Source organism: Pongo abelii, chromosome 1 (assembly GCF_028885655.2).
Source record: "Pongo abelii isolate AG06213 chromosome 1, NHGRI_mPonAbe1-v2.0_pri, whole genome shotgun sequence".
NCBI lineage: Eukaryota > Metazoa > Chordata > Mammalia > Primates > Hominidae > Pongo > Pongo abelii.
In genome coordinates, this window is record NC_071985.2 from 84,927,501 (window position 1) to 84,953,297 (window position 25,797).

General features: G+C 42.0%; 1 protein-coding gene and 1 long non-coding RNA gene across 5 annotated transcripts in view; one reads left to right on the forward strand and one right to left on the reverse strand.

Moving 5' to 3' along the window:
• Positions 1-25,797, forward strand: part of LMX1A (LIM homeobox transcription factor 1 alpha) — a 156,614-nt gene that overhangs the window by 94,536 nt on the left and 36,281 nt on the right. For all 4 annotated transcript variants that reach the window (XM_054526222.2, XM_024231029.3, XM_024231024.2 and 1 more), the window contains one exon: positions 12,179-12,411. In XM_054526222.2, the coding sequence (XP_054382197.1) occupies positions 12,179-12,411 (233 nt within the window). The remainder of the gene's footprint in view (positions 1-12,178; positions 12,412-25,797) is intronic.
• On the reverse strand, positions 2,531-14,502 carry LOC129049005 (uncharacterized). The gene is made up of 4 exons (XR_008511713.1): positions 14,428-14,502; positions 4,775-4,949; positions 4,251-4,378; positions 2,531-2,883 (listed from the first exon to the last, which is right to left on the reverse strand). It is a non-coding gene; the product is annotated as an uncharacterized LOC129049005 (long non-coding RNA).

Genomic DNA, 25,797 nt, shown 5'->3' on the forward strand with positions numbered 1-25,797 from the left:
TTCCTCTGTCAGTGACACCTGAGCTGCTTTCACCTCTTGGCTACTGTGCATAATGCTGCTATGAACTTGGGCATACAAACATCACTTTGAGTCCATGTTTTCAATCATTTTGGCTATATATGCAGAAGTAGATTGCTAGATCACACGGTAACTCTATTTTTAATCTTTTTGAGGAAACTCCGTACTGTATTCCACAGCATTGCACCATTTTACATTCCCACTAACAATGCACAAGAGTTCCAACTTCTCTACATCCAATACCTATTATTTTCTTATCTCTTTGAAAGTAGCCATTGTAAGGGGTATGGTGCCTTCCAGTTTTTAGTGGATGGAAGGACAGTTGAAATGGAAGGATGGGGAGAGAGTTGAAGAATAAAAAGTGTTAAAAAATTGAAGGATATAAATATTTTTAAAAATCCAAAAACAAGAACTGTGTCACTTCCACTGGATCAGACTTTATTGAAACTTCTATGGAGTTCTCAAGACACCTGAAGTCTAACATGAAAGGAAGGCAACATAGTTCTATGATAAAGACGCTGCTTTGGGGATTCGGGACCCTGAGCTTCTGTGCACAGGTTCCATTACTGCTGGATTTTGGAGTGTGTATAATGTGCCACATTCTGCTGTTATGCCAGTTTTGCCCTCTGTATAATGAATGTAATTGAATAAGATCACAGAATCTGACCCCCTTATCAATTATATCAGAGCTAAGATGTTTATACAAGATTGCATGTGCTTTGAGATCCTTGAACTGAAGGCATTCTGGAATTAAATAATCCAGAGATATTTTCCACCTGTCAGTTAGAAAGGGAAAGCCCCATAGCAGCTCCCTGTGGTTTTTATGCCACAGGGAGATTTTTACTCAGATTGTCAGTGGATGCTTTTCTTTTCTTGTTTGTCTTCCCTACAAGACTGGGTGACCCTTGATAACAGGAGTCATGTTTAAGGAGGAGGATGATCATCATAGCTGTCAGTGTTTTGAACATTGTTATATGCTAGGCAGTGCACCAGATGATTTAGGAACGTAACATTGGTTTTCAGAATACATTTAGTTCCTAATATAGTGCTGCTGGAAACAGTTGATTCTAGGAGCTCTTCAGCTGTGACACTATGGCTTTAAAAAAAGTTTCTTTTTGGATATATAGCACAATGGTAATAATAAGTGAAAAATGATGTTGACCAAAGCAAACAGGATTTATGGAGAGTTTGGTGTGGCCCCCTGCTGAGATCCCAGAATCTCTCCCATCAAAATACCATCAATAATACCCTTGTCCTTCCTGTTATCACACACTCACACACACATGCACACACACACACACACACACACACACACCCCAGGAAATATACATTCTTTGAAAGAGTGTACATTGTATTGGCCACGTGCCATCCAACCAAGCCAAAAATTGTGGAACAATAGGAATCTGTGCCCAGAATATCAGCTAAAAATACCTCATTTCTTCTGCTCTGTTGTTTGCTGGGTATGTTTAAGAGTGTCCCAGGAGGCTAATGAGGATGAAGCGAAAGGAAAACTGACATTTTCAAAGGAAACCAAACCTTAACTCCCTAAAAGGAAAACATATATTTTCCATATGTCTGTTTTATGTTTCTTGCCATTTGTGCATGTCTGTGTGGCAATATGGAAAGTCTGTAAGTTGTGCCACCTTGGCTTGAGTTATTGAAATCCACACTTTCACCACAGTCTTTTGCTCTAGGGCTTGACTCATAGATACTTTTCAGGTTTCAACAAAGAAGAGGGGGAGGAAAAGAAAGCTTCCAAGTAGGAGAGACTCACTGTCCCACACACAGTGCACTCATTCAGCTCGTCTGACATTGTCTACTCATTTAGTTGTTCAGAACACTGCTTAAGAGCCTGGAGGAGTACCTTTTCATCTCTTATTGGGCCATGTTATAATCTCTTTAGTTTCTTGATCATTGACTAAGTCTCAGGCTCTGTCTGATCCTCTCAGCAATCATAGCTTTCTTTGTGGTCTGGGGTAGATTATTGCCCCTTTATCGGCCTTGGTTTCTTTCCATTTGTAATACGAGGAAAGAGGTTGACTGCTCTCTTGGTGGACAGGAGGTCAGATAGCCAGGGAAGCAAGGCAAGGATAGGGATGTCTCAATACATGTCCACACAATAGTCAGCAGCCTCTGTAAGAAGCAGTCATATGAGAACCAAAATTATGTGGGGAAATGGTCTGTTTCAAATATTTGCAAGATAATGTCAGCATTAACCAAATAGCAACTGTTGGCTCTGGTTGGCTAAACATGGAGCTGACAACTTCCTGAACATATGCTGGGTGTTAGGCAATGAATTTGTGTGTGGGTCAACACTCGTGGCTGGTGTCAATATTGACGTTGGGTTAGGGTAGACCATAGCCGTAGTTGCCTGAATGAGATGTACCCTCAGTTTCCTCTCAAGTGTTTGGCCTTTCATATTTGTTTATTGGTGTCTTCTCCAGTAACATATGAAACGCTGGTTGAAGTTTGATTTGATTTGTTATAATAATGAGGGACAGAGCCTTGAGATACATATAAATTTCTATTTTTGGCTCAGTTGGCTGTCTTGAAATAAATTATCTTATATAAATATTTACATGGGCAGATATGGTAAACTGATTTTAATAAAGGGAGTTAATGGCTACTACTTATTGAGAGCAGCTAGTATGTGTCAGATACTTAAAATACACTATCTTACTTAATCTCCAAAATATCTCATAAGGTTGTTATGATCTCATTTTTAGAGATAAAGAAGCCGAGGCTCCAAGAGGGTTTATAACTTGCTCAAGTTCTTAAAGATAGAACCAAGGTTTGAATCCAGGTTTAATCAGATGTCAAAAGCTGTCCTCTTCCCACAATGTCTTGCTGATTCTGGAACGGACACTTTGTGAGAAGAAGAAAAGCACTTAGTTAGTCTACCATTTCGAGGTAGAAACCACCCATTGCCAGCAACATTTGTGATAGATGAAAAACCCTGTGCATTACCCTGCCCTTCTTGGTGAGGCCAGTGCCTCCCGGAGCCTCTGGGACGTGCAGACATCATACTTAGCAGTTCTCGCTCCCACTCGTTCATCCCATTGTATGGTCCTCCTTATAGCTCCCCAGGAGCTGCAGGCAGACAGAGACCCTGATTGGCTCTGCCAGCCACTTATTGTTTCCCATTTTCTCACCACTGCAGAGTCTTGAGACTGTCTCCTATAGAAGATCCTGCCACTCTATTGTCCATGCAGACTTTCCCACCGCCCCAGGACCATGTGCTCAGTTGCTTATTGTGGTGTTGTTGGCTCAGCCTCAAGGACAGAGACCTTGAGCCAGCTGACAAGGTTGCTTGTGTCACTACTTCTAAGGCCACAAGCCATGCTTTTGGTTCCCAATACTTTTGAATACTCTTCTCTCACCATCTCTCTCCTTCAGTTTAGCCACATGGTCTCCCAGACTCCCAGCAGCAGATTTTCCGGCAGACAGTTTTGGCTTATGGCCAATCCCTGTCTCTGCCTGGATGACCTCAGTTACCAAGTCAACGTGGCACTGAATGACTGCTGCTATGCTGCCCCCTGGTGGAGAGGTGGAAACTGAATGATACACAGATTCCTGCCTTGTTAAAGAGCTGCCCCAAACCCTCTCTTACTTTCTAAACCAGAGGGTTCATATATTTCATCAAAACTCATATCGGTGGTGCCTGGAGAAAGACAGCTGAACTGTAGTAGACTACTGTACAAAGCTACAGATGGCTGTGATTTCTTATTTTGGTGGGGGCAAACACAGTACACTACAGTTGGCTCAAACTGGCATCGGGGTTTTTCATGGGTTTGCTTTGTCCTCCATCCTTCTGCTTTTTTGTCTATGTTGTGGAGGCTTTGAGAAGCTCTTTTTAAGGTCTGCAGGACTTTGGGATGAGGTTAATGAAGATCTTAGCCTCTCTCAGGGTGGACTTCCTCAGGTCTTCCTGGGTCCAACCCTGTCCCCATTGGCTACATTTCTGCCTATGTCTTGAAAAGAATGACCTGACTTGCCAGGCTCCCAAGGGAATGGGGTTCCAGCAAGATTTGTCTTGTTTCCCAATCTCTTTGGAGTCACAGTAGACTCTTGGCTGATGGTGTTGGGTCAGAGTGTCCCCACACACTGTTTGTTCCTAACCCACATCCATAGGGGGTAGGCCTCTTTCAGAAATCCCTTTGGGTATTTTGGGGTCCATGAGCTGAGTAGCCTCAAGGGATCAACTTTTTTTTTAACTCCTGCCTTTCACCTACCTACATGTCTGCAGTAGAGTCTCAAGACCTTCTGCAAAACCATGGGCCTGTTCCGTGACCCTCTCATGAGCTGAGGCTGCCATCTTTACGGCTTGATCTTTCTATGTGTTTCTCCTGTGAAGACAGTGCTAGAGAGCATGATAGAGAGAAATACAAAACAGGACCCATGAGTTCGCCATCCCAGAGTGGTTCTCTCCTATGGAGAGAACTGAAACATGGTCAGATTCTCTTTGAGTTCATAAAATAGTTCTATTTACCCCTATCCCACAAATTTAGTTAGATAATGGATAAAAAGAATATCACACTTTCTAGCACTGAGTGGGTATTCAATAAAGATTAATTCTCTTTTTCCTGTCCTCCACAAGCCCCCTTCTTTTGCAGAAATATGATATTTGGAGCTGAAATATATTCTAACAATGAAGACACTGATGTTCAGAATGGTAGGGTGATTTTTCTAAGGTTACACAACAGGCATTGAAATCCAGGAGTCCCTAGGGTGTCTCGGTGTGTTGTCCTCCTGCTACCGTAATGACTGCAGTACAGGGGTGTGCTGTTGCATCCCGAAATTCGGTGCTTCTTTGTTGATTGTCTTAGACTTGTCCACTAGTAGTTTCTTAGGTATCAAGCCTTCATATCTGCTTTTGAGACATTCTTGTCTCCTTGGTTACAGAGGAGGCTTCTCAACTCCTGTAATAAAAGCTTGAAATATAAAAATGGCAGTAAGAAATTATCCAGCCTAGTGGGTTTCCAACCTGCCTTAGGAGCAAAATGTTGTCTTTCAATGATACTCTTCTATTAATAGAATAGATATCATGTCTTTTGGCTTTAGCTGTTTTATATTTATATATATTTGAATGACATGGTTCTGGAAAAGATTTTGTTCAAGAATTATCATAGCAAGGCAGTGTCATGTTAAAACACTATCTGGAGACCTGAATTTAGGTGTGAACAGAGTGGGTTTCTCTGGTTGAAAGTGTGTGGAGACCTAGGAAACAGAGTCATCCTTCCTCCTCAGCCTCTAAGTTCTTGACAACTCTGATCTAGGACAGAACTTTTCCATTGATAAATGGATGATAAGATAACCAAGATTCAGGGAAAGGTGATGGCTTTTCTGAGGTCCCTTGGAAAAGGCAGCAGTTTTGAGCCCAGGTTTCTCATTCCAAGTTCCGTGTTCTTTCCCCAACACCTCATCTAGGGCAGGATGGCTGAGTTTGGTTACAAGAAATACTGCTTCGGTCCAATTTGGTGGAGAGAGGGAGAGACACCCATGGCTTGGTGTAAGGAGCATGTTCTGCCTGCACCACGAACAGTGTGTCTCCTTGGTTCATCTTCTGGGTCAGCACTATGCTCTGGAGAGGCAGTCATGCCCATGTCAAAGCAGGGAGGAGTCAGTGGAAGGGCTCATGCTGCGGAGGAACTGTTCTCTTAGAATGGAACTCACATAACGTTCTTTTTTTTTTTGAGACAGAGTTTCGCTCTTGTTGCCCAGGCTGGAGTGCAATGGTGTAATCTCGGCTCACTGCAACCTCTGCCTCCCGGGTTCAAGCAATTCTCCTGCCTCAGCCTCCTGAGTAGCTGAGATTACAGACATGCACCACTATGCCTGGCTAATTTTGTATATTTAGTAGAGACAGGGTTTCACCATGTTGGCCAGGCTGGTCTCGACCTCCCGACCTCAGGTGATCTGCCCGTCTCGGCCTCCCAAAGTGCTGGGATTACAGGCGTGAGCCACCACACCTGGCCAGAACTCACAAAATTCTTAAGCAACAAGAACCATGTTTGAGGCAAGAAAGAAAAATCCGCAAGGGTCAAATGATAAAGGCCCAAAAAATTGCAGTACACCTTATAGGTCACAAAGTACTCCATGTACATTTAATCCTCATTAGTCCAGAAATGAAGGCATCATTATTGCCTTTTACATCAAAGCAAACTGAGGCAGCAAGTGATGAAGTGGTGTTCTCCCAGTCATGCTGCCTGGAAGTGGCAGAGCCTGAGAACCCAGGCTCTCTCACCAAAACTGAAAGTTATGCATCTTACAGCTTGCAGCTGTACAAGAAGAGATGTAAGCAAGGCATTGAATAGCATTTCAGCCAACCTCTATTTTCCTGCTTGGCAGAGTGAGTGGAAAAGGGAGAGTGAGAGGAGGTGCAGGGAGAAAGAAGAAAAGAAAATAAAGTGTAAGACAAAAGATTCTGCGACCCTTAGCCTAAGCTAAGTGCATAGGTCTCTTCTTTGTGCTATTCCCAGCTATTTCTCTCTGCATATCCCAAACACATCCTACTGAGGTCATTTATTTAGAGTCTGCTGCCTTCCAGAGAATGTGAACTCCTTAAGGAGAGGGACAGCCTTATTTATCATAGCATCCCCAGAGCCTTCCCCACAGAGAGTGATCAATAGAGGAAGAACAGCACTGAGTGCTTAGTCTCTGCAACAAGTACTGCCATGGATGCTTTTCCAGGAGGTAGATGCTATTATTCTCATTTTACAGGTGAGGGAATTAAATGCAAAGAGGAGATAAGGAATCATTTGAAGAGCTTTCAGGGGTGGGAGAATTTATGACATCAAGGAAAGCTGGGTGGTGTTATGTATGCCTTGATGATCTGGACATCTCTGGAAGCCTTGTCCAGCTTGCCAGGGCACAGCCAGGCTGCCAGGCTCTGAACCCACAGTGAGGTCTCATTAGCATTCAGTGGGGGAAGTAACCATGGGGGATGCCATCCAGAGCATTAGAAAGAGACAGGCTGTGTTTTAATTATGACCTGGACTTTTGAACAAACCGTTTTCTCTGCTTGTCTGAGCCTTAGAGAAAACAACTTGTGGGAGGTGTACAGTCAGCAGCTGGGTCCACAGTGGTAGCCGTACAGCTGTGTACACATCTGGCACACAGGTGGTGGACCACATGCACCTTTTCTCCTTGAATTACTCTGGGGTTAGTGAAGGTAACAGGAGTCAAGGTAGTAAGACGAAGTTGTCAAGGTAGTAAGACGAACTTGATCTGGTTTGAACCCAGAAAGGGAGGGAAAAGCAGAAGGAGAGAAGAAAAAAACAGGACTGCCCCGCTCTTCCTGGTCTGTAATCCCCAGTGACCATGACCATTTCAGGATTTGAGCCCAGATAACTCCCGCCACTTCCTCTAGCCACTCCTGAGTCAACATGGTGGGCTTTCTTTGTTGAGCTCACTCCAACCCTCGCTTCTCCAACTTGGGGGAAATTTTTGGAGTGGGGGATGAAATTAAGAAAGCAAGAAAAAGAGGAGGAGATTAGCAGGGTGGAAGTTAGACAAGCACAGATGCTACCACCTGCTGTTACAGCTTCTCAAGTGCTTGTTGACTCCCTGGGAGCATTTGCCTTGAGTCTGTTTAACAGTTAAATTCCAGGGGAAGGGGAGGAGAAGGAGGGCTTGGGGACAAAGGGCCTTTGACCAGCTCCTGGAAAAGCATTGATTAGTTTGCTCAGGTTGGCAAACAGCAACCGGGGACTTGGGGCCCAGGGATGAACTGGGTAGATTTTCTGCCCAATGACAGCATCCAGCATAGGGGAGAGGGAGTCAAGGCAAATAGTCAAAGGACTGATGTGCCAGAGGTTTAGACATAGAGAGAAAAACCACAGTGGGCGAGACGGCAGGGGAAGGGCAGCTGGAACCTGGAGTTCCAGGCTCTACCATACCTGTTAGTGATAAACAAGCCATTCCAACCCCTTGGACTTCCTTTTTCACTTCCGTAATTTAACTTCCCTAATTTCACTTCCTTTCTGAAGCTGAGAGGCAGAGGAGAAGCATATTGAGATAGGTTATTCTGAGGTGCTTCTGATGGCCAAAGGCAAGGAGGACTGGTGTGGTGCTTCCAGGCAGCTATTGAAAGTAAGACAGCACATGCACTTCCAATCCTGCAGCCTGGCCTCTGTCCCAGGAGGCTGTTTCCTGAGAGGTGGCTTCACCATCTTTTCCAAGCCTTGCCTTCCTTCACTCAAAGAATTAGAATGGCCCTCTTTTTTTGTGTCAATCTGTGAGTAATGCCTCCCTGGGAACTTCTCCTTAGCTTCCCCTTCATTCCACCCTCAAAACTCTTGTCTTCTTCCAGGAAGCTTCCAAGATAAACACACAGTGCACATATATTGACTTAGAATCATAAACCAGCACAGTTGAGAGTTGGGAGGTGATTAAATATTATACTTATATATACTATAGCTTTATGCCATTCTATTTTATATTCATGGGACATTGCTTTGCATTGTTCTTATATCCTGTTTCCTAAAGGTAAATCCCTAAAGGTAGATATGATTTATCTATTTATTTATGTGTTTGTTTACTGTCTCTCCCACTAGCATGTGAGCTACATAAGGTCAAGGATTTGTCTGTCTTGTATCCTTTTGTGCCTACAACAATTCCTACCACATAACAGACACTCAGTATATACTTGTTTATGTACATGAATGCTGTTGGGATGGTGGTTTCTTTTCCTCCCCTCCCTATAAAGACACAGAGTTTGGTATATTTCAGGGTGCATAGTGGATGCTTCTGAATAAATGAAAGAATGAATGAAAAGAATAAATGATTGAATGAGTGCACGAATGAGATTTTGAGTGAATGGATTGGCAACCCTTAGGCCATCATGGTAGTTGGCCTGTCTATAGGAAAATGCTCTTCAGTTGTTCATGTTTTCTTAGCTTCTGCCAGGGTGGGGCTCATTAGCAGAGCAAGGTGGCCTCAGCTCCCTGGATAGGCTCTGAGTCAGCTCATATCTAGCTTTATAAAGAGGAGAGTTGTGTGGAGTTTTACCTGCTCTCTCTGGCCATTCTGTGCCGCCTTGACTTTCTCTCCTGTACACTATCTGACCTTTCCCTATCTACTGACTTCTCTGTCACGTGGGGATAAACAGAGTGTTTTTGAAAGTATTTTCCCGTCTATTTTGATACTACTTTAAAAAAGGAAAAAACCTCTTTATTTTGGAAATAGTAAAATGAATGCTATAGTGAATGAATCCCAGAGATATTCTTAGGGTATATTGTCTCTGTGTTTATGCCAAAGTTTTGACAAATGCAATTATGGTATCATCAAGCAATTTTTAAAAGAAAAAAGAAATAGAGGGATCTGCTTTACATTTTAGTTTTTTCATAGGTTGCCCTGAACCGTTACTTCTCTGGAGTGACAAGGGGGAGAAGAGAGACATCTTTATTGGATATCTATTATGTGTCAGCTCCTATGCTAGGCTGTTTATATATATTATGTTATTTCAGAAAGAGGGTGAACAAATTAGATCCATGAGTCAAATAATATCAACTTTTACTGAGTACCCACCATGTGTGAGAGTATATAAATATTCCATAGGCCTTGTTCTTGAAATAGGAGCGGTTGACAAGATAAGTTATAAACTTGGGAAAAGTAAAATAATAAGGCAAGAGTAAGATAATATTTTGAGCCAGCAATTGCAAGCACTGATGGTAGAATTTTTGTAGATGGAGGAGACTGGCCTAACATCTTAACAACAGACAGAAAAAAGGAAATATGAAGGGGTGGGCTAAACAACCTGCCCAAGATTTTGCATGGTTTTCTGTAGAGCTGGCAGCACAACCCAGGCCTCCAGTGCCCACCACTTTTCATATTGTAGTTTTGAGACATCTCCGGATAACTGTGGAATGACCCACAGAGATAGTTCCTGGTATCATCATTCAAAGGAGGGGCAGTCACTTTAGGCTGGGGGGCACAGATCAGGGCAGGATTCAAGGAGAAGATGGAAGCTGCTGTGTCCTGAAGGGTGGTTTGGGTTCAGATAAATTAAACAGGAAAGGAAGACTTTCTAGGATGGGGAAATGGCATAAACAGGCCTAGAGGTAGGAAATGAGTAATTTTGTATACTGGAGTCTTGGCGTTATCATTAACTGCCAGCTCTGACCACCAGGACCCTGGGAGCCATGCCCCATGCTTTCCTATCTCCCAGCTGTAGGCTCTGCCCCCTTCTTTCTGTCTTACCTCTACTGTATGAGTCCTGACCCTGATAATTTCTCAGCTGCTCACTCATCTCGCTACCTCCATTTCCATTCCACTTTTCATACAGCCAAGAGTTCCTTTTCCAGAACTTGGATATTACCATGTTAAAAAACCATTCAAGCCTGGAGCAGTGGCTTATGCCTGTAATCCTAGCACTTTGGGAGGCTGAGGTGGGAGGATCACTTGAGGTCAGGAGTTCAAGACCAGCCTGAACAACATGGTGAAACCTCATGTCTACTAAAAATACAAAAATTAGCTGGGCACGGTGACATGCACCTTTAATCCCAGCTACTCAGGAGGCTGAGGCAGGAGAATTGCTTGAACCCAAGAGGCGGACATTGCAGTGAGCCGAAATCACGCCACTGCACTCCAGCTTGGGCGACAAAGTGAGACTCTGTCTCAAAAAAAAAAAAAAAAAAAAAAAAAGCCATTCAATACTCCCAATTGCTTGCCAGATGATGTCCAGCTCCTTAGTGTGTGATTGGGTCATGACTTAACCTCACCTGTCACTTTTCTGGAGGTACCTGCCTCTAACTTGGTGGAGTGCACCTTACAACCTGAGCATCCATGCCTGTTCATGGCTCCAGGCCTTCACACAGGCTGTTCCCTCCCCTGGGAATGTCCCTCCTCCCACCACTTTGTGCCTGCCAGCCTGCCTTCCTTACTGTCTTTTGTTTGATTTAGATGTATTGAATACATCTAAATGCACCCCCCACTCACTCCCTGCAGGTTATTCTACTTTAATTATTTGGATATGTCTGTTTCTTCCATTAGCCTGAACTCAATTCTGAGAGGGATTTTCCTTTATTCATCTATACATCACTAGCACTTACTGCTTTTGGCTTGGCATATATAATAGATAGTCTAACTGTTGTGTTGAAAATAAATGAAAGAAGAGTTAAGTCTTGAGAGATAGGCTGAATCTATTGAATATCAGGCTGGGAAGTTGGGATGCAGTTTATCAAAAACTAGATTACACATCTAAGCTCTTACACACCTCAAGATCTTATTAAGAATTCACAATCTGGGGCACATTCTTTTATACGCTGATAGGAGTGGGCCTGGACATTTTTGTTATTGTTGATTTAAATAATTTAATTAATAAGCTCCCCCAGGGATTCTGAACAGCCTGCCTGGCGCCAGTCTGTAGACCAACCTTTGAAAGCACTGTGTCATGAACCACAGCAAATACATTCTGGGCATTAACTCGGATACGCCTCTTTTTTTTTTAATTTTTAATTTTATTTTAAGTTCTGGGGTACATGTGCAGGAAGTGCAGATTTGTTACATAGGTAAACGTGTGCCATGATGGTTTGCTGCACTTACCAGCCCATCACCTAGGTATTAAGCCCAGTATGCATTAGCTATTTTTCCTAATGCTCTCCCTTCCCCCACCCCACCCCCTGACAGGCCCCAGAGTGTGTTGTTCCCCTCCCTGTGTCCATGTGTTCTCATTGTTCAGCTCTCCCACTTATAAGTAGGAACATGCGATGATGGGTTTTCTGTTCCTGCGTTAGTTTGCTGAGGAAAATAGCTTCCAGCTCCAATCATGTGCCTGAAAAGGACATGATCTTGTTCCTTTTTATGGCTGCATAGTATTCCATGGTGTATATATACCACATTTCCTTTATCCAGTCAGACACCCTTCTTAAGCCTTTGAATGACTCAACTGAATGCTTCAATTCAATCTCCTTAGGGAATAAATAACCTGGATTTAAAGTACATTTCATTCTAACATTCATATCGTAGTTCTTGAAGTTCCTTTTGCTGCTGACTTCAGGGGAGACACATAGGGAATAAATAACCTGGATTTAAAGTACATTCCATTCTAACATTCATATCCCAGTTCTTGAAGTTCCTTTTGCTGTTGACTTCAGGGGAGACCCAGGACCAAGCCAGATTTTACTCATGGTGCATGTACTTCCTTTCTCCCTGCTGCCAGGCTGTTTGCTGTTAAATGTGGGGGCTGCTTCGAGGCCATCGCTCCCAATGAGTTTGTTATGCGGGCCCAGAAGAGTGTATACCACCTGAGCTGCTTCTGCTGCTGTGTCTGCGAGCGACAGCTTCAGAAGGGTGATGAGTTTGTCCTGAAGGAGGGGCAGCTGCTCTGCAAAGGGGACTATGAGAAGGAGCGAGAGCTGCTCAGCCTGGTGAGCCCAGCAGCCTCAGACTCAGGTGAGTGCCAGGTGGTGGGCGGGGCTGCGGTGGGGTGGGTAGAGTGGAATTGGGTGGCTGGCTGTCTGCATTGTTTCTTCCCTAGATGGCCAGCCGCCAGGGCAGCCTAGCTCCATGGCAAGGCACTTCTGTGTATTTCAGGAACTTTCTTTGTATCCTCAGTGTAATCTCTTATCAGTCAGCGATTACCATGACGATGGTGCATAACAAATTACCCTCAAATTCCATGGCATACAACCATAAACACTTCACACACACACACACAAATGTCTGGGTTAACTGGAGTTAACTGGACTTTGCTTCAGGCTTCCAGTTAGCTGGAGTCTGCTGATCTCAGCTGAGCTTAGCTCCAGGCTGTAGACAAGGTTTAGGTATACTCTGTGCCATTCATTCCAGGATCCAGGTTTGAGGAGCAGCAGCTGCAGGGCATGATCTTCTGACAGTGGTAAAAGTGCAAGAAGGCATGCCCAACCACAGAGCACATTTCAAGCTTCTGCACACATCATGTCTGCTAATATTCCATGGGCCAAAGCAAATGGCAATATCAAATCCAAAGTCAAGAGGAGGAGAAATATACTCCATGCACCGCAAACCCTTGCCCAGGTATAGATACATAATACTATTAAAGAGAATGATGGATTGGAACCAATAATTCAGTCTACCACAATCACCGAACTGCCCTAAGCTTTTGTTTCCTCATTTGTCAAGTGGGAAAGATGGAATCTATCTAAGTCTTGGCAGGTCACATAAAGAAAGGCACTAGAATGATTTTGTTCTTTCTCCTCACCACCTGCTCGACCCTCCCTCTTACTGCCTTGAGGGTTGGTGAAAGAGAGGAGACAGGAGAGGTTCAGAAATTTTATAGGGCAGGTTTCACAAGGTCAGAGAAATTACATTAAATTAACACTGACTACATTAAACATGGAATGCCTTTTTGGAGTGTTGGTCCCCACAGCTCAGCATTCATCTTATCCATAGGAATCTGTGAGACCCAATTAGGTAACATCTATGTGACTTTACTAGTACTTGCCATTGCCAATTCCAGTCCATTTCCGAGCCCCCTGTAACCTCACTCTATCCATCCCTTTGGCCTCTTTGGGAGTTTCTGATCACTCCCACCCTTCACTCCAGCCTTACTAGGCCCTAGCACCTGTCAGTGTGTCTCACCTACTCTCAAATCTTAAAAGTCTATTCCTTTTCAGCCTCTTTCCCTCTCTCTTTTGTCCTGCTAGCTTATCCTTTAAGCTTCCCTGCAAAGGCAACTTTATGGGGAAGGTCTCTTAATCCCTCATGCTGGGTAAGTTTACCCTTAACTTCTCCTACTGGGATATTTACTTCATTGTAGTTACATGTTTGATTGTTTCTTATTCTTTTCAGAGTGCTAAACTCTGTGAAGGACAGTGTGTGTCTTATTTACCACTATATTCCCAGGCCTAGCACAGGCTGGGACGCTGGGTGCTTGATAAACTCTTTGTTAAAGAGTGAATAAACACATGAAGAAAAAGCATTATGGCATGGTGCTTAAGTGCAAAAGCTTTGGAGACAGACAGGTGGGGTGCCTTAGCCAGGTTATATCACTATATCTCTGTGACTTTGGGCAAATTTTGGAACCTCTCTAAGCCTCAATCTCCACAGCTATAAAATGGTGATGATCATACCTACTAATAGGTTTATTGTTGGAGAATGAGAGAGAATGCATATAAAAAGCCTGGTGTTCAATAAATGTGGGTGCTTAACATCCACTAGTCAGTGTTAACATCTTTGTAGCGGCCGTGTTCTGCTCCCTTTACCTCCAGGTTGGTTCTTGCCTGACCTTGCTTGCAGCCTTAAGAAAGCTGGCATCAGGAAAGCCCCAACTTCTACTGGTCTTATTGGCCTTAGGTTTTCCAGGATTTATTTTGATTTGAGGGAAATTTCTCCTTGTCAGGAACACTGGCACTAACATATGGAGTATCTTCTACAGGGGTAGTTGGGCCCATTCTAATGGATATACTTGGTATAAAAAGGTCAACTTACCCTGTCATTTTCCTCCAGGTATCTTGCTGTGTCCGCCCTCTTAGGCTTCCTCCTCAAAATCCTGTAGAATTTCGAATTTCCCAAGGGCTTAGGTGTTATGGTGATCAGAATACAGCATCACCATAGAAAGATGTGTATACCCAGAGGGACATACCATGCTTTCTCACATGGAAATAAATGCTGTGGTCTAGTCTTTCCTGGTAAACACTTGTCTGGAGGCTTAATCACTAAGTTATACAGTTGGACCTGTGTTAACGGTTTACAGATTTTACTTCACTAGAAAATCAATAAGAGGCATTAGTGGATTGGCTCCACGCCCCTACCCCTGCAAAAAAAAAAAAAAAAAGGCAATAGAAAAAGCTGATCTGATCTAAGTAACATTTACAGATTAATAGAATTATAATGCTCAGTGCCAGGGAACTGCAACAGGTTTACTTTCTGATCACATTTGCAGCAATATGTTCAGTTATGGAAATTTCTCTTTGAGGCTGATATTGACATGTTGGAGCTTTCCAGTTTATTCATTCATGTATTCATTCAGTAGACATATCTTGAGTGCTTGTATCATGCCAGGCACAGAGTCAAAATATGAATGACAAGAATGATGTGGGGATGGGGATATCTCAAAACCATATCAAATGAAGGAATTGTGTATGTTTAGGATAGAGAAGTCAAGACTGAATGAGGACATAATTGTTGCCTTCAAATGATTAGATCAGACCTATTTTTTTCCAGTTACAGAAAACAGAATTAGAATTCATTCATTTAATTATTCAACAAAATTACTGAGTGTTTACACTTTAGATAGAAAGGTACAGGGAAGTAATTTTTGATTTAACCAGGAAATGCTAGAATGTCGTTCTAATTATTAGATCTAACAAAGAGTAAAACTACTCAAGAGATAGCACTCCCCATTCGTTGAAAGTAATATTGATGAGGTGGGAGGGGAGGGTAGTTCTAGAAGACCTCTGTTATCCCTTTCAACTCTAAAAATCTATAATTATTATTGTAGTTTTAAATGAAGTGACATTAAAGTCTCAACCAGAATCAAATATCTTATCTGGACTACTCATTTCATCAAATATCAATGCTGCCTGTCTTGTATCATTAAAATTTTTTGTGTGCCAAAACTTGCCTCTCTACTGAGAGGACAAACTTCTAGAGAACAGGATTGCAGCTTTTGGTTCCTTTGTTTCCTTAACAAAGCTTAGCATGATGCCAAGAGAAGAGTAAGTGACCTAATGAGTTGAATTAAATCTTCATGGAATGAAGTCCACCTCATTGTTAACAGAAAGCAAACAACTTTAGGATCTGCCTCAGTACAAATACAGTTTATCCTCTGGTTTCTGTCTTGAGCACCTTACATATATATTGTAGGTGTTTGATAAGTGAATGACTGATCTAGTATCCTTAACCTTTTTATCAATGACTTGGATGAAGACACAGAAGGCAGGTTTATTTGGTTTACAGATGACACAAACCTGGCAGGGAAGGCTGGTGTGGCAGTGGATACTCTCAATGTTCAAAAAGATTTTGACAAGCTAGCAGAACCGCACAAAGACAACAAGATGAAATCTAACCATTTTCTCCCAAAATTCAATTGTAATTATATGAAATGGTGCCTGTTTTGAGGGAATTCCACATGGGGTTATAGTTGGCAATAAAGCCAATAGGAGCCAAAAAGACATGCTGCATTAATAGAACTACAGTGTCCCTAATGTGTAATTATAGTTTGAGTATTTTTTTTTTTTTTTTTGCCCTGGTCAGAGCACATTTAGAATATGTGGGCTAATTTTAAATGATGAATTTGAGGAGGTCATTGACGAACCAGAGAGAATCTTGAGGAGAGTAATTAGCTTGTTAAATCATAAATAATTAAAGAGACTCAGTATATTAAGTAAAAATAAGGCCAAGGAACATATGAGAGTCACACCCAAGGTTGCCGACCCATGTACTGGGGAAGAAATGACAGATTTTGGTTCAACGTAGGGTAGAACTGTGTCTGATAAAGGGTCAAACTGGATTGCCTTTATGGGAAATAAACTGCTCGTCCCTTAACATTTTAATTGCAGTGGGTGGAAGACTGCATCAATGACCTCTAGGGTGGCTTACATCTAGGATTCTAGAGGGAGGAAGGAGGGAGGGGGGCAAAGGTTGAAAAACTAACTCTTGGGTACTGTGCTCATTACTTGGGTGATCAGATCACTTGTACCCCATACCTCAGCATCATGCAGTATACCCATGTAAAAAACCTGCACATGCATGCCCTGCATCTAAGATAGAAGTTGAAATTATTTTTTAAAAAAGAATCTATGGTTCTGTGATGCTGACTGATCTTACACAAAAGCATATGACACGTTCACAGCTACATGGGATACCAAACTCAGGACATCTGCAACTGCTGTGTGCCCTTTTCTGGTGTGGCCCAGCCTTTTTGTCCTGGTCCCTGCTTTGCTGATGGCCTTGAAGCAGCCTCCCAAGCAGATGAATGGAATTTGTAGCCAGGGTCAGATGATTTTTTTTTTTTGACACTGGGCAACTTGGATGCCCAAGGTCTCCAGGAAAGACCCCCCAACATTTACAAACTTCTAGAGAAGTGTCTTGAAGTGCTCTTCTCCTTCACCAGAGAATCACAGGCTCTTGAGATTGGTAGATACTTTGGAGTTTATCCAGTCCAAGTTTCCATCAGATGCTTATCCAGCCTCTACTTGAGCATTTCCTATCATGGAGAGCTAAAGAGATAGAGGGGAAAAATAAAAAATTGCTTTTTCTCCTCTCTACTCTCCACTCCACATAACACTTCTGACACCAGCTGTGTAGGGGTTTTCCCCACATACCAAGCAATTCTCCAGTGGACACCAGCTGGGTATCCCTTAATTCAATTTAATTCTGACACTGTCTACCTAGAGGTAACATCAGATCCCACAGGTTAAGAGCTTGATCCCACAAGACTGCCAGACCCCACCCCACTTAAGAAGCCAATCAATCACAAGTAGTATGTTGTCAGCTATATTTCTAACTCACTGGCTATAAATTGGGGATCCTAGGACCTCATCTTCAGGTTCACTAAATTTTCTAGGGCAGCTCACACTTTACTTACATTTACTCATTTACCACAAAGGATATTTTAAAGGATACAGATGAACAGACAGGAGAAGAAATTCATAGGGCAAGGTATGGGGGAAGGGGTGCAGAGCTTCCATGCTCTCTCTGGATGCACCCCTCCAGGAACCTCCACATTTCAGCTATCCAGAAGTTCCCTAACTTTGTCCTTCTGAGTTTTTGTGGAAGTTTTATTACATAGGCAATGATTGATTACATCATTACCCATTGGTGGTCAGCTTAACCTTCAGCCTCTCTCCCCTCCCCAGAGGTGAAGGATTAGGGGTTAGGGGCTGGGGCTGAAAGTCCCAACCTTCCAATCATGCCTTGGCCTTTCCAGTGACCAGCCCCCATCCTGAAATAACCTAGGGGCTCCCAGCTACCATTAGCCAACAAAAGATACTCTTATCACTATGGAGTGTTCAAGGATTTTAGTAGCTTTTTGTCAAGAAACTAGATGAAGACCAAATATATATTTCACAATATCACAGGAGCCCTTGACTTCAATTCTGGGGGTAAATTGTCAGAATTGTTACATTGAGTTCCAACATCGGTCTCCGTATGTAAACTCAAACTGTGGTCTTGGCTGTACTTTTGGGAACTCACAAAGTAAGTGTTTCCTCTACATGGGGCAACCCTTCAAGTTCAAGACAGAAATGCTCCCTAAGATGTAAGATATTTTCTAAGTTTTGTCTTTTCCATTCTAGTTCCTCCTCATTATTCTAACTAGCCCTCATTACAGACTTTCTGTTTTCTATCTATGAAAATACTACGATCTTTTTCAAAGGTACAACCAAGAAGGGGATACAGTTTTCCTTATGTGGTTTGAACCAGCACAGTGTTATTACTGCCTGTCATAGATATTATGTTCTGTTGATATAGCCCATGATTTCATTAGCTTTTTTGACCTGAGGGTGGAGGCAGGGGCTTGGGGCCTGGCTGTGGGTAACCATGGCTTCTGGCTGGTCCATGTTGCGTTTCTTACTTATCTACCCCTCTTATCTTTACATTTTCTTTTAAAATCAGAAGTCACCTGAGAGTGTCCTGTGAAGCAGTTTTTAAAAACTTTTAAAAATAAAAACATTTTTTAAATTTACAAAACAGTTGCAAAATAGGACAGAAGTTTCCATATACCCTTCATTCAGCTTCCTGTAATGCTAACATTTTACATAACCATGGTACACTTATCAAAACTAAGAAATTAACATTGGTATAACACTCAACTAAATGATAGACATTATCCCATTTCATGAAATTTTTTCATTAATGACTTTATCCATTCCAGAATTGAATCCAGTACATCATGCTGAAATTAGTTGTTTTTTGAAATGGAGTTTCACTCTGTTGTCCAGTCTGGAGTGCAGTGGCACAATCTCGGCTCACTGCAAGCTCCACCTGCCTGGTTCACGCCATTCTCCTGCCTCAGCCTCCTAAGTAGCTGGGACTACAGGCACCCACCTAAATTTTGTCTTTACATCTTCTTTTAAAATCAGAAGTCACCTGAGAAAAAATTAGCCCGGCTAATTTTATTTTTGTATTTTTAGTAGAGATGGGGTTTCACCATGTTAGGTAGGATGGTCTTGATCTCCTGACCTCATGATCTGCCCGCCTCAGCTTCCCAAAGTGCTGGGATGCAATTAGTTTTACGTTAAATTGCCTTCCTTTTTTCTTCATTTTTGGAATCACTGAAAAATGTTGAGTCAGAATTTCATTTTTGCTATCTCAAACAATATCTTTATTTCCTTTTAGTGTCTTTCATCATGGGATCCAAATGCTTTTTTATTTTTTTTTGCTTTTTTATTTATCATTTAAAATTTTTTCTTCCTGAAGACCAGTTTGCATTTTAGATTATGCCTAGGATTTATTCCTTGGCTAAGGCAAGGCTCTTTTAGGTGCTCTGCTTTTGTAGAGGGATTTTCCCAGAGGAAGCCTGGTTGTGAAGTCCCTGTCATGAGGGCCCCTTTCTGCAAAGAATGTTTTATGTTTTGGATTAACGCAGCAGTTCCATAGCCTCCGTTTATTGGGCAGTCTGAACTGCTCTGTCAGGCTTATGCTGCTTTACTCCTTGTGTTCTGCATTCATCTGGCCCTAACATGGTGCCTGGCATGCAATACGCACTCAGTAAATGTTTGCTTATTGTATGAATAAATTCACTTTGTTCTGTTCATATTGGCCTCTGATGTCCTTGGCAAAGAAGCATCAACTTCCAGTGTAACTTTTCTTCTCACCGAAGCCAGAAAGAAGATTCCTCACATCTGCTGGAGTCTGTGAATCCTTCTTCTTCCTAATTTTCTGTGAGATATAGGATGTTTTCATTTGGAAGATCCAAATGCCTCGCTTGCCACTCTCATTGTGTAATACGTCTCTTTCTCCTCTTCTGGGTCATGCTCTCCACTGCTGGTATTTAGACATTTGTCTTAATTTCCTTCTACAACCTTGGAACTGGTTTTTTTTTTTTTTTTTTTTTCAATTCATTACAAAGGTATTTCATCTACCCTGTCTTGGAAATCTTCTTGTTCTCCAATAAATTAGACTAGAGAAGCAGCAGTTAACTCACAAATTCTAGAAAATGCCTAACTCTTCTCTGGGATTATCCTTGTCAGTTCATGGTCCTGAATTTTACAATGAAAGATAGAAAAGGTCAGCAGGAGTTATGAGGAAGTCTCATCCTCCATATTGTAGTGCATGGGATCTAAAGCTAGACAGGTCTTTGATGCTTTCCCTACACTCACAAGCAGTGTGACTTTGAGCTAGCCACTTCTCCTCTCCAGGACTCTATTTCCTAATCGGTAAATAGGGGGTTACAATACAGCCTTTGTGGGTTGCTATAGAACTAAAAGAGGTAATGAAAATCAAGGGCTTGAAACTTGATCAATGTCCAATAAATGACAGTTACCATTATTATCTCCTAGTGTGGGAGCCAGTGTATTTATGGGTGGCTCATGGGTCATAAGCTTATTTTACCAAAGATCCGTCATTTTGCAAGTATCTCCTCTTCTGTCTTTGCTCTTTGGTTTTAGGCACTTATGGATAGCATACCTGGGGCACCTCATAGTGGTACAGATAGGGCCTGTCATTTTAGGTGGCTAGGGTGCATAAAGTAAAGATGAGCTGATTCATACCATGGGGCCTGTGTGTCTCAGAGGCACTCTCTGGTTTCTGAACATCCTAGCTAGCTAGTGTTGCATCCTGGAAAGTCAATGCAGAAGACTGGGGCAAAAACAGTCTTGAAGTTACTTCTGAGATTTAATAGAAATTTCAAGCAAGAATGGGAAGGATTTATCAAACGTAGCTACCTTTCTTTAATAGACCAGAAAACTGATGCATACAGTGGTCATTATTTGAGCTATTTTAAATACCTAAGTGCCTCCTTATTCCTAAACATTACACTTCCTGGCATATAGTTATCCTGGGGATGGAGCTCTCCGTGCCTCTTGATTTGAGGGTGTTGGTATGTCTCCCATCTTTGAATGAGTTGCTTTCGGAGTGGACTCGACTTTTCTCTTGCAACTGGAGTCTTTGAGTCCAGAAAGGACATTGAACCTGACAGTTAATGAATGCAGTGTACAGCTGAGCCAGAGTTACTCTATTCCTAAGTAGGCCTGCTAGCATTACTCTGTTACATGCCATAATCTATTTATGTCCTTCCAGGCGGCCACCTGACCAACCTTTAATTCAACAAATATTTCTTACAGACACCCACACTGTGTTGGACTCTGTGCTAAATGCTATGTTTTAGTTGCAGAAAAAGAAAGGCAGAGGAATAGTGAATGCTGAGCAGCACAATTGAGAAAAACATCTCAAAGCCAGCATCTTAATGTCAGGGGAACAGGGGCCAGCTTTGTGATAGAAAGGAGCTGGCAGATGGGAAAAGGGACATAGCTTGGAGATCAATCTAGCCATTCTTCTTTTTAAGAAGCAGAAGGGTAAGCCACTTTAAAAAGAAAAAAAAAAACCTTGAGTAGGTATTTAAAAGTACTCTGCTAAACATATTTGTGAAGAAACATATTTAAATCATATTTTATATTTTCCTCTAGAGTCATGTTTTCAAAAGACTCTATGGTAGCACTTTTCAGAAAATCTTAAAATACATTTTTTATCATAAGCTAGTATACACATTTATATGTGTGTATATAAGTTTCAACACTTAGACTGACTTGCTGATTGCCCTGTGTGCTGATATTTTCTATTCCATTTATTTTTAAATTCTATTTTTAGCCCACTGTAGTAATTTCATAAGCTACTCATGGTTCATAACAGAAGTTTGAAAAACACTGCTTCAAAGCACAATTACTTGCAAACTTATTCCCACGTTTTGGAATTGGTATAAATTCCTTAAATGTCAAGCCAATAAATATATCTTAATGATACTTACTGTGCCAGGTGCTGTGAATAAGACAAAAGGCACAAATGATATCATCTCTGGGCCCAAAGGCTTGGTGCAGTGGCCTGAGTACAGTAAACATGTAATAACTGTTGTCTATTTTTATTGTTGTTATTCTTATTAAGGAGACATCAAGAGTTCAGATATTTATATCACGACTAGTACAAAGGTCTTCATGAACATTTTCTGATTTATCAATCTGGCATTTCTGGAAGATAGGCAAGAAGCACTTATAACTGCCTGAGCCTTTCAGATTGTTTTCAAAATCAACAGATTTGTCTCTTACACAGTATCACTACCATAAAATTCACTACCAGAATTGTTTGTTGCTCTTAGTTTGAGGCTCAGCATTTCTTTTCTGTGCTGAACTTTTGTCTTCTAGTGTATTTGTTTTGTCTTCATAAAGTAGATGGAGAAATAAAGACACAGGATACTTGAGTCAGGGATAAGCCAGAATAAGAACTTAATTCTACCAATTACCGAGTCAGGACACTTGATACTGAAACAGAGGGGTTCGGTCCTTGCTATAATTATGAGTTGGGTAAAGTTTATCTTTAGTGCTTAAAAAGTTACAGGCAATATACAGGTTCAGACAATGCATTGTCCTTTTTACATTGACCATACTTTATTTTTGAAAATGTGTTCACACAATAATTTTGATTAAAATGAATAAAAACCATAAGTTAATATTAGTGCAGTTGCTTCATAGCATATTTAATCAGCAATAGTGTGTTATCTGTGTGCATTCATTTCTCCTGCTCCACCTCTGTAAAAAATAAAATTGGCCAAATGGGCAATTGATCATTGTGATTTTTGCATGATGATGATGATAATGATGTCAACAATTATTGAGCTCTTACTCTGCACAAAGCATTACTTTAAATTATGCATTTTACATGAATTAACTAATTTTACATGAATTATTCTGCACACCAAGTTGATGAGGAAAGCAATGTTATTATTTCCGTTCTACAGAGGAGGAAGATGAACATGGAAAAGTTAGTAATTTGCTTACAGTCCTACAGCTAACAATGGAAAGAACCAGAATTCACATCCAGTCTAGCTCTAGCACCTGCATCATTAAACACTATGCTGTGTTGCCTGGTCATTTAAAATGCACATGTATATGAAAATGAACCTTATGTTTTGTTCTCATGTTTCACTGACATTGGCAGTGCTCCAGGTACTCAGTAGGACTTACTACCTGAGAGACCCCAGCTGAAGGATCTTTTCATATATAATTAAAGCGATGAAAACAAGGTGATTTGAACTGAGTTTACACACCCTTTCAAAATCAGTCACAAGTTCACCTTGTTTTTTAACCTCCAGTTCCTCCCTAATCATTAATCACTATCACTATACTTCTCATGGGTGCCTCTTCTAAGGCAATAGGAGGCTTTGAAGGATCTAAAGACAATGTGCTATGTGAATGAGGAAGCACTTTAAAAGTGCACGTTAGGTACTATTACTGGTTTTTTGTTTTATGTTTATAAGTATTCAACAAACTTCTGGTTCTTCTGCTCCTGTGGCTTATTTGATAGTAGCAGGAAAAATCAGTTGACTTTTTGTCCAGATGAAAGGTATCAGCTGTGCAAACCACAGCCCCCATCAATCAATGAATAAAAGCACGACAGTGAAGTAAATTGGTACATATCAAAACTTCTTCTAACGTGCTTCTTCTACAAGCTGACCTGTAATGTCCTACCATCTTTTACTATTGTACTCTTCAGAGAAATGAACTCAATTTTGTTTTTCCAGTGGCAATGATGACAATGTGCTTCTGTCTATCCACCTTTACATTGGGTCCTCTTTGGGTACAATGATGGGGCAGTATGACTAGTAAATTTTAGGAGTGCATTCTCTGGACATGCAGAGCCAACCCATAACTTTAGTCTTTCATATATGAGCTAAATGACCAGGGACTCACTTTCTATTGCGTAATAAGGATTGGGGAGGAGGTGCAGGGAAGACATTGGTTTTCTTGCACTGACATTCCAGCCAAGCCTACCAACTTTAGATTTCCATCAAGAGGTTTCAAGATGGATCTGAAGATGCTTTAGACAGTTTACTGAGCAAATGGAAGAATCACCTTCAATATTTCCCTGTGCCCTGGTTTCTGTGACCAAGGAAAACCCTCAAAGTCCAGTTTACTAAGAATTGGTGGCAAACTAGGTACTCTGCTATTTGGTGCTGTAAAATTATATTGAAAACTGGGTAATTTTAGAACCATCTGGATTCTTAGTGTTCCAATTCCAGGTTTGCACGCTGGAACCTGGAGGCATGCTTGGGTTTTTTTGTTTTGTTTTGTTTTTGTTTTTCTGATTCTGATCAGGGATTTGCATATTGTGTGTGTATGGGTGTGCTAGGTGGGATCAGTGGATCCAGATGGTGTTCAAGATGGAGTGTCCTTGGGAGGCTGAGGCGGGCGGATCACGAGGTCAGGAGATCGAGACCATCCTGGGTGAAACCCCGTCTCTACTAAAAAATACAAAAAAATTAGCCGGATGTGGTGGTGGGCACCTGTAGTCCCAGCTACTTGGGAGGCTGAAGCGGGAGAATCGCTTGAACCCAGGAGGCAGAGGTTGCAGTGAGCTGAGTTCGTGCCACTGCACTCCAGCCTGGGCGACAGAGCGAGACTCCATCTCAAATAAATAAACAAAGATAGAGAATGTACAAGCATTCCTTCTTAGGAATCAGTGAGGGTGGGAAAGCAGTGACTGAACTAACTCAGCATCTGTTCCATCCATAGGAATTTGCTGAGCATTTACATGGGCAAAGATTAGGTTTGGGGTGTGGAACACATAGAAGTGTATGAAGTTTGACTAGCGAGCAAATACTTTTGAGTACAGAGTATGTAGCAGTCCTATTGCAGGTGCTGGAATGATACCTCTGCTCTCACACAGCCTACATTCTTGTAGAAGGAAACCATCAATAACTAAATAAATGGATAAACAATATTATATTCTTGAGTTACCCCTCAAAGTATTTACCCTATAAGACTTGTTCTACTTACGTATTAAAAAAAACACACTTTGAACTCCTGTGGAATGGACCTTCGGGGATTTAATGGTTTGGGGTGCAGCCTGGGATTTTTTTTTTAAAGCTTCCTAAGTGAGTTAATGTGCAGCAGGCTTGAGAGCCGTTGCCCCAGGAGAAGGTGAAGCTCCGAGGGATGGAGTTGAGACACCTTAATCAGCCATTCTTTCAGTTGCAGAGCCTTGGTGCTGAGCCACAGAGACTCTGGAGTTAAAAGAGAACGCAGTATTTTGCTTAGAATGAGCAGGTATAGTTAGGGTTGTGAGAGGCAGCAAACACAAATCCATGTGTAAGAATAAACAATGAATAATATTTTTGTATAAGTGTGTCCCATGCAATACAAAAATTATTGTTTATTGGAAATGCAAACTTAATGATGTGCTCTGTATTTGACCCGGCATCTCTAGATATGGCAAGAATCTGGCAGGGGTGGGGGAGAGAGAACCCACAGTGTGGTGACTGGTGGTGGAGCCTGCAAGCCTGTACGATAGATATTTGTTTGATTGATTTATGATAGGGAAAAAGAAATGTAATTCTGTCCCAAGACATCCGTGTTCCCAGTACCCTATGTGCGCGGGCTTGGCCCTAACCCAGCACGCAGAGGCTTCCCTCTCCCCGGCCTTAGCGAAAGGGCGGCGGGTGGGAATCTCCCGTTACCTTGGCAACTCCCTCCTGCCGTCTGCTCACAACAGTTTGAATTACACCCCTGCCAGGCAGTCACCAGTCCAATTTCTTTCCTTTCTAGCTCTCGTTTTCCCTCTCAGCGCTCAGGCTGGGGGCGGCGTCGGTGCCAGTCTAGTCCAGGGCGAAGCTTCCAGGGCCGGCTCGGGCCGGGCCGCGGGACACGC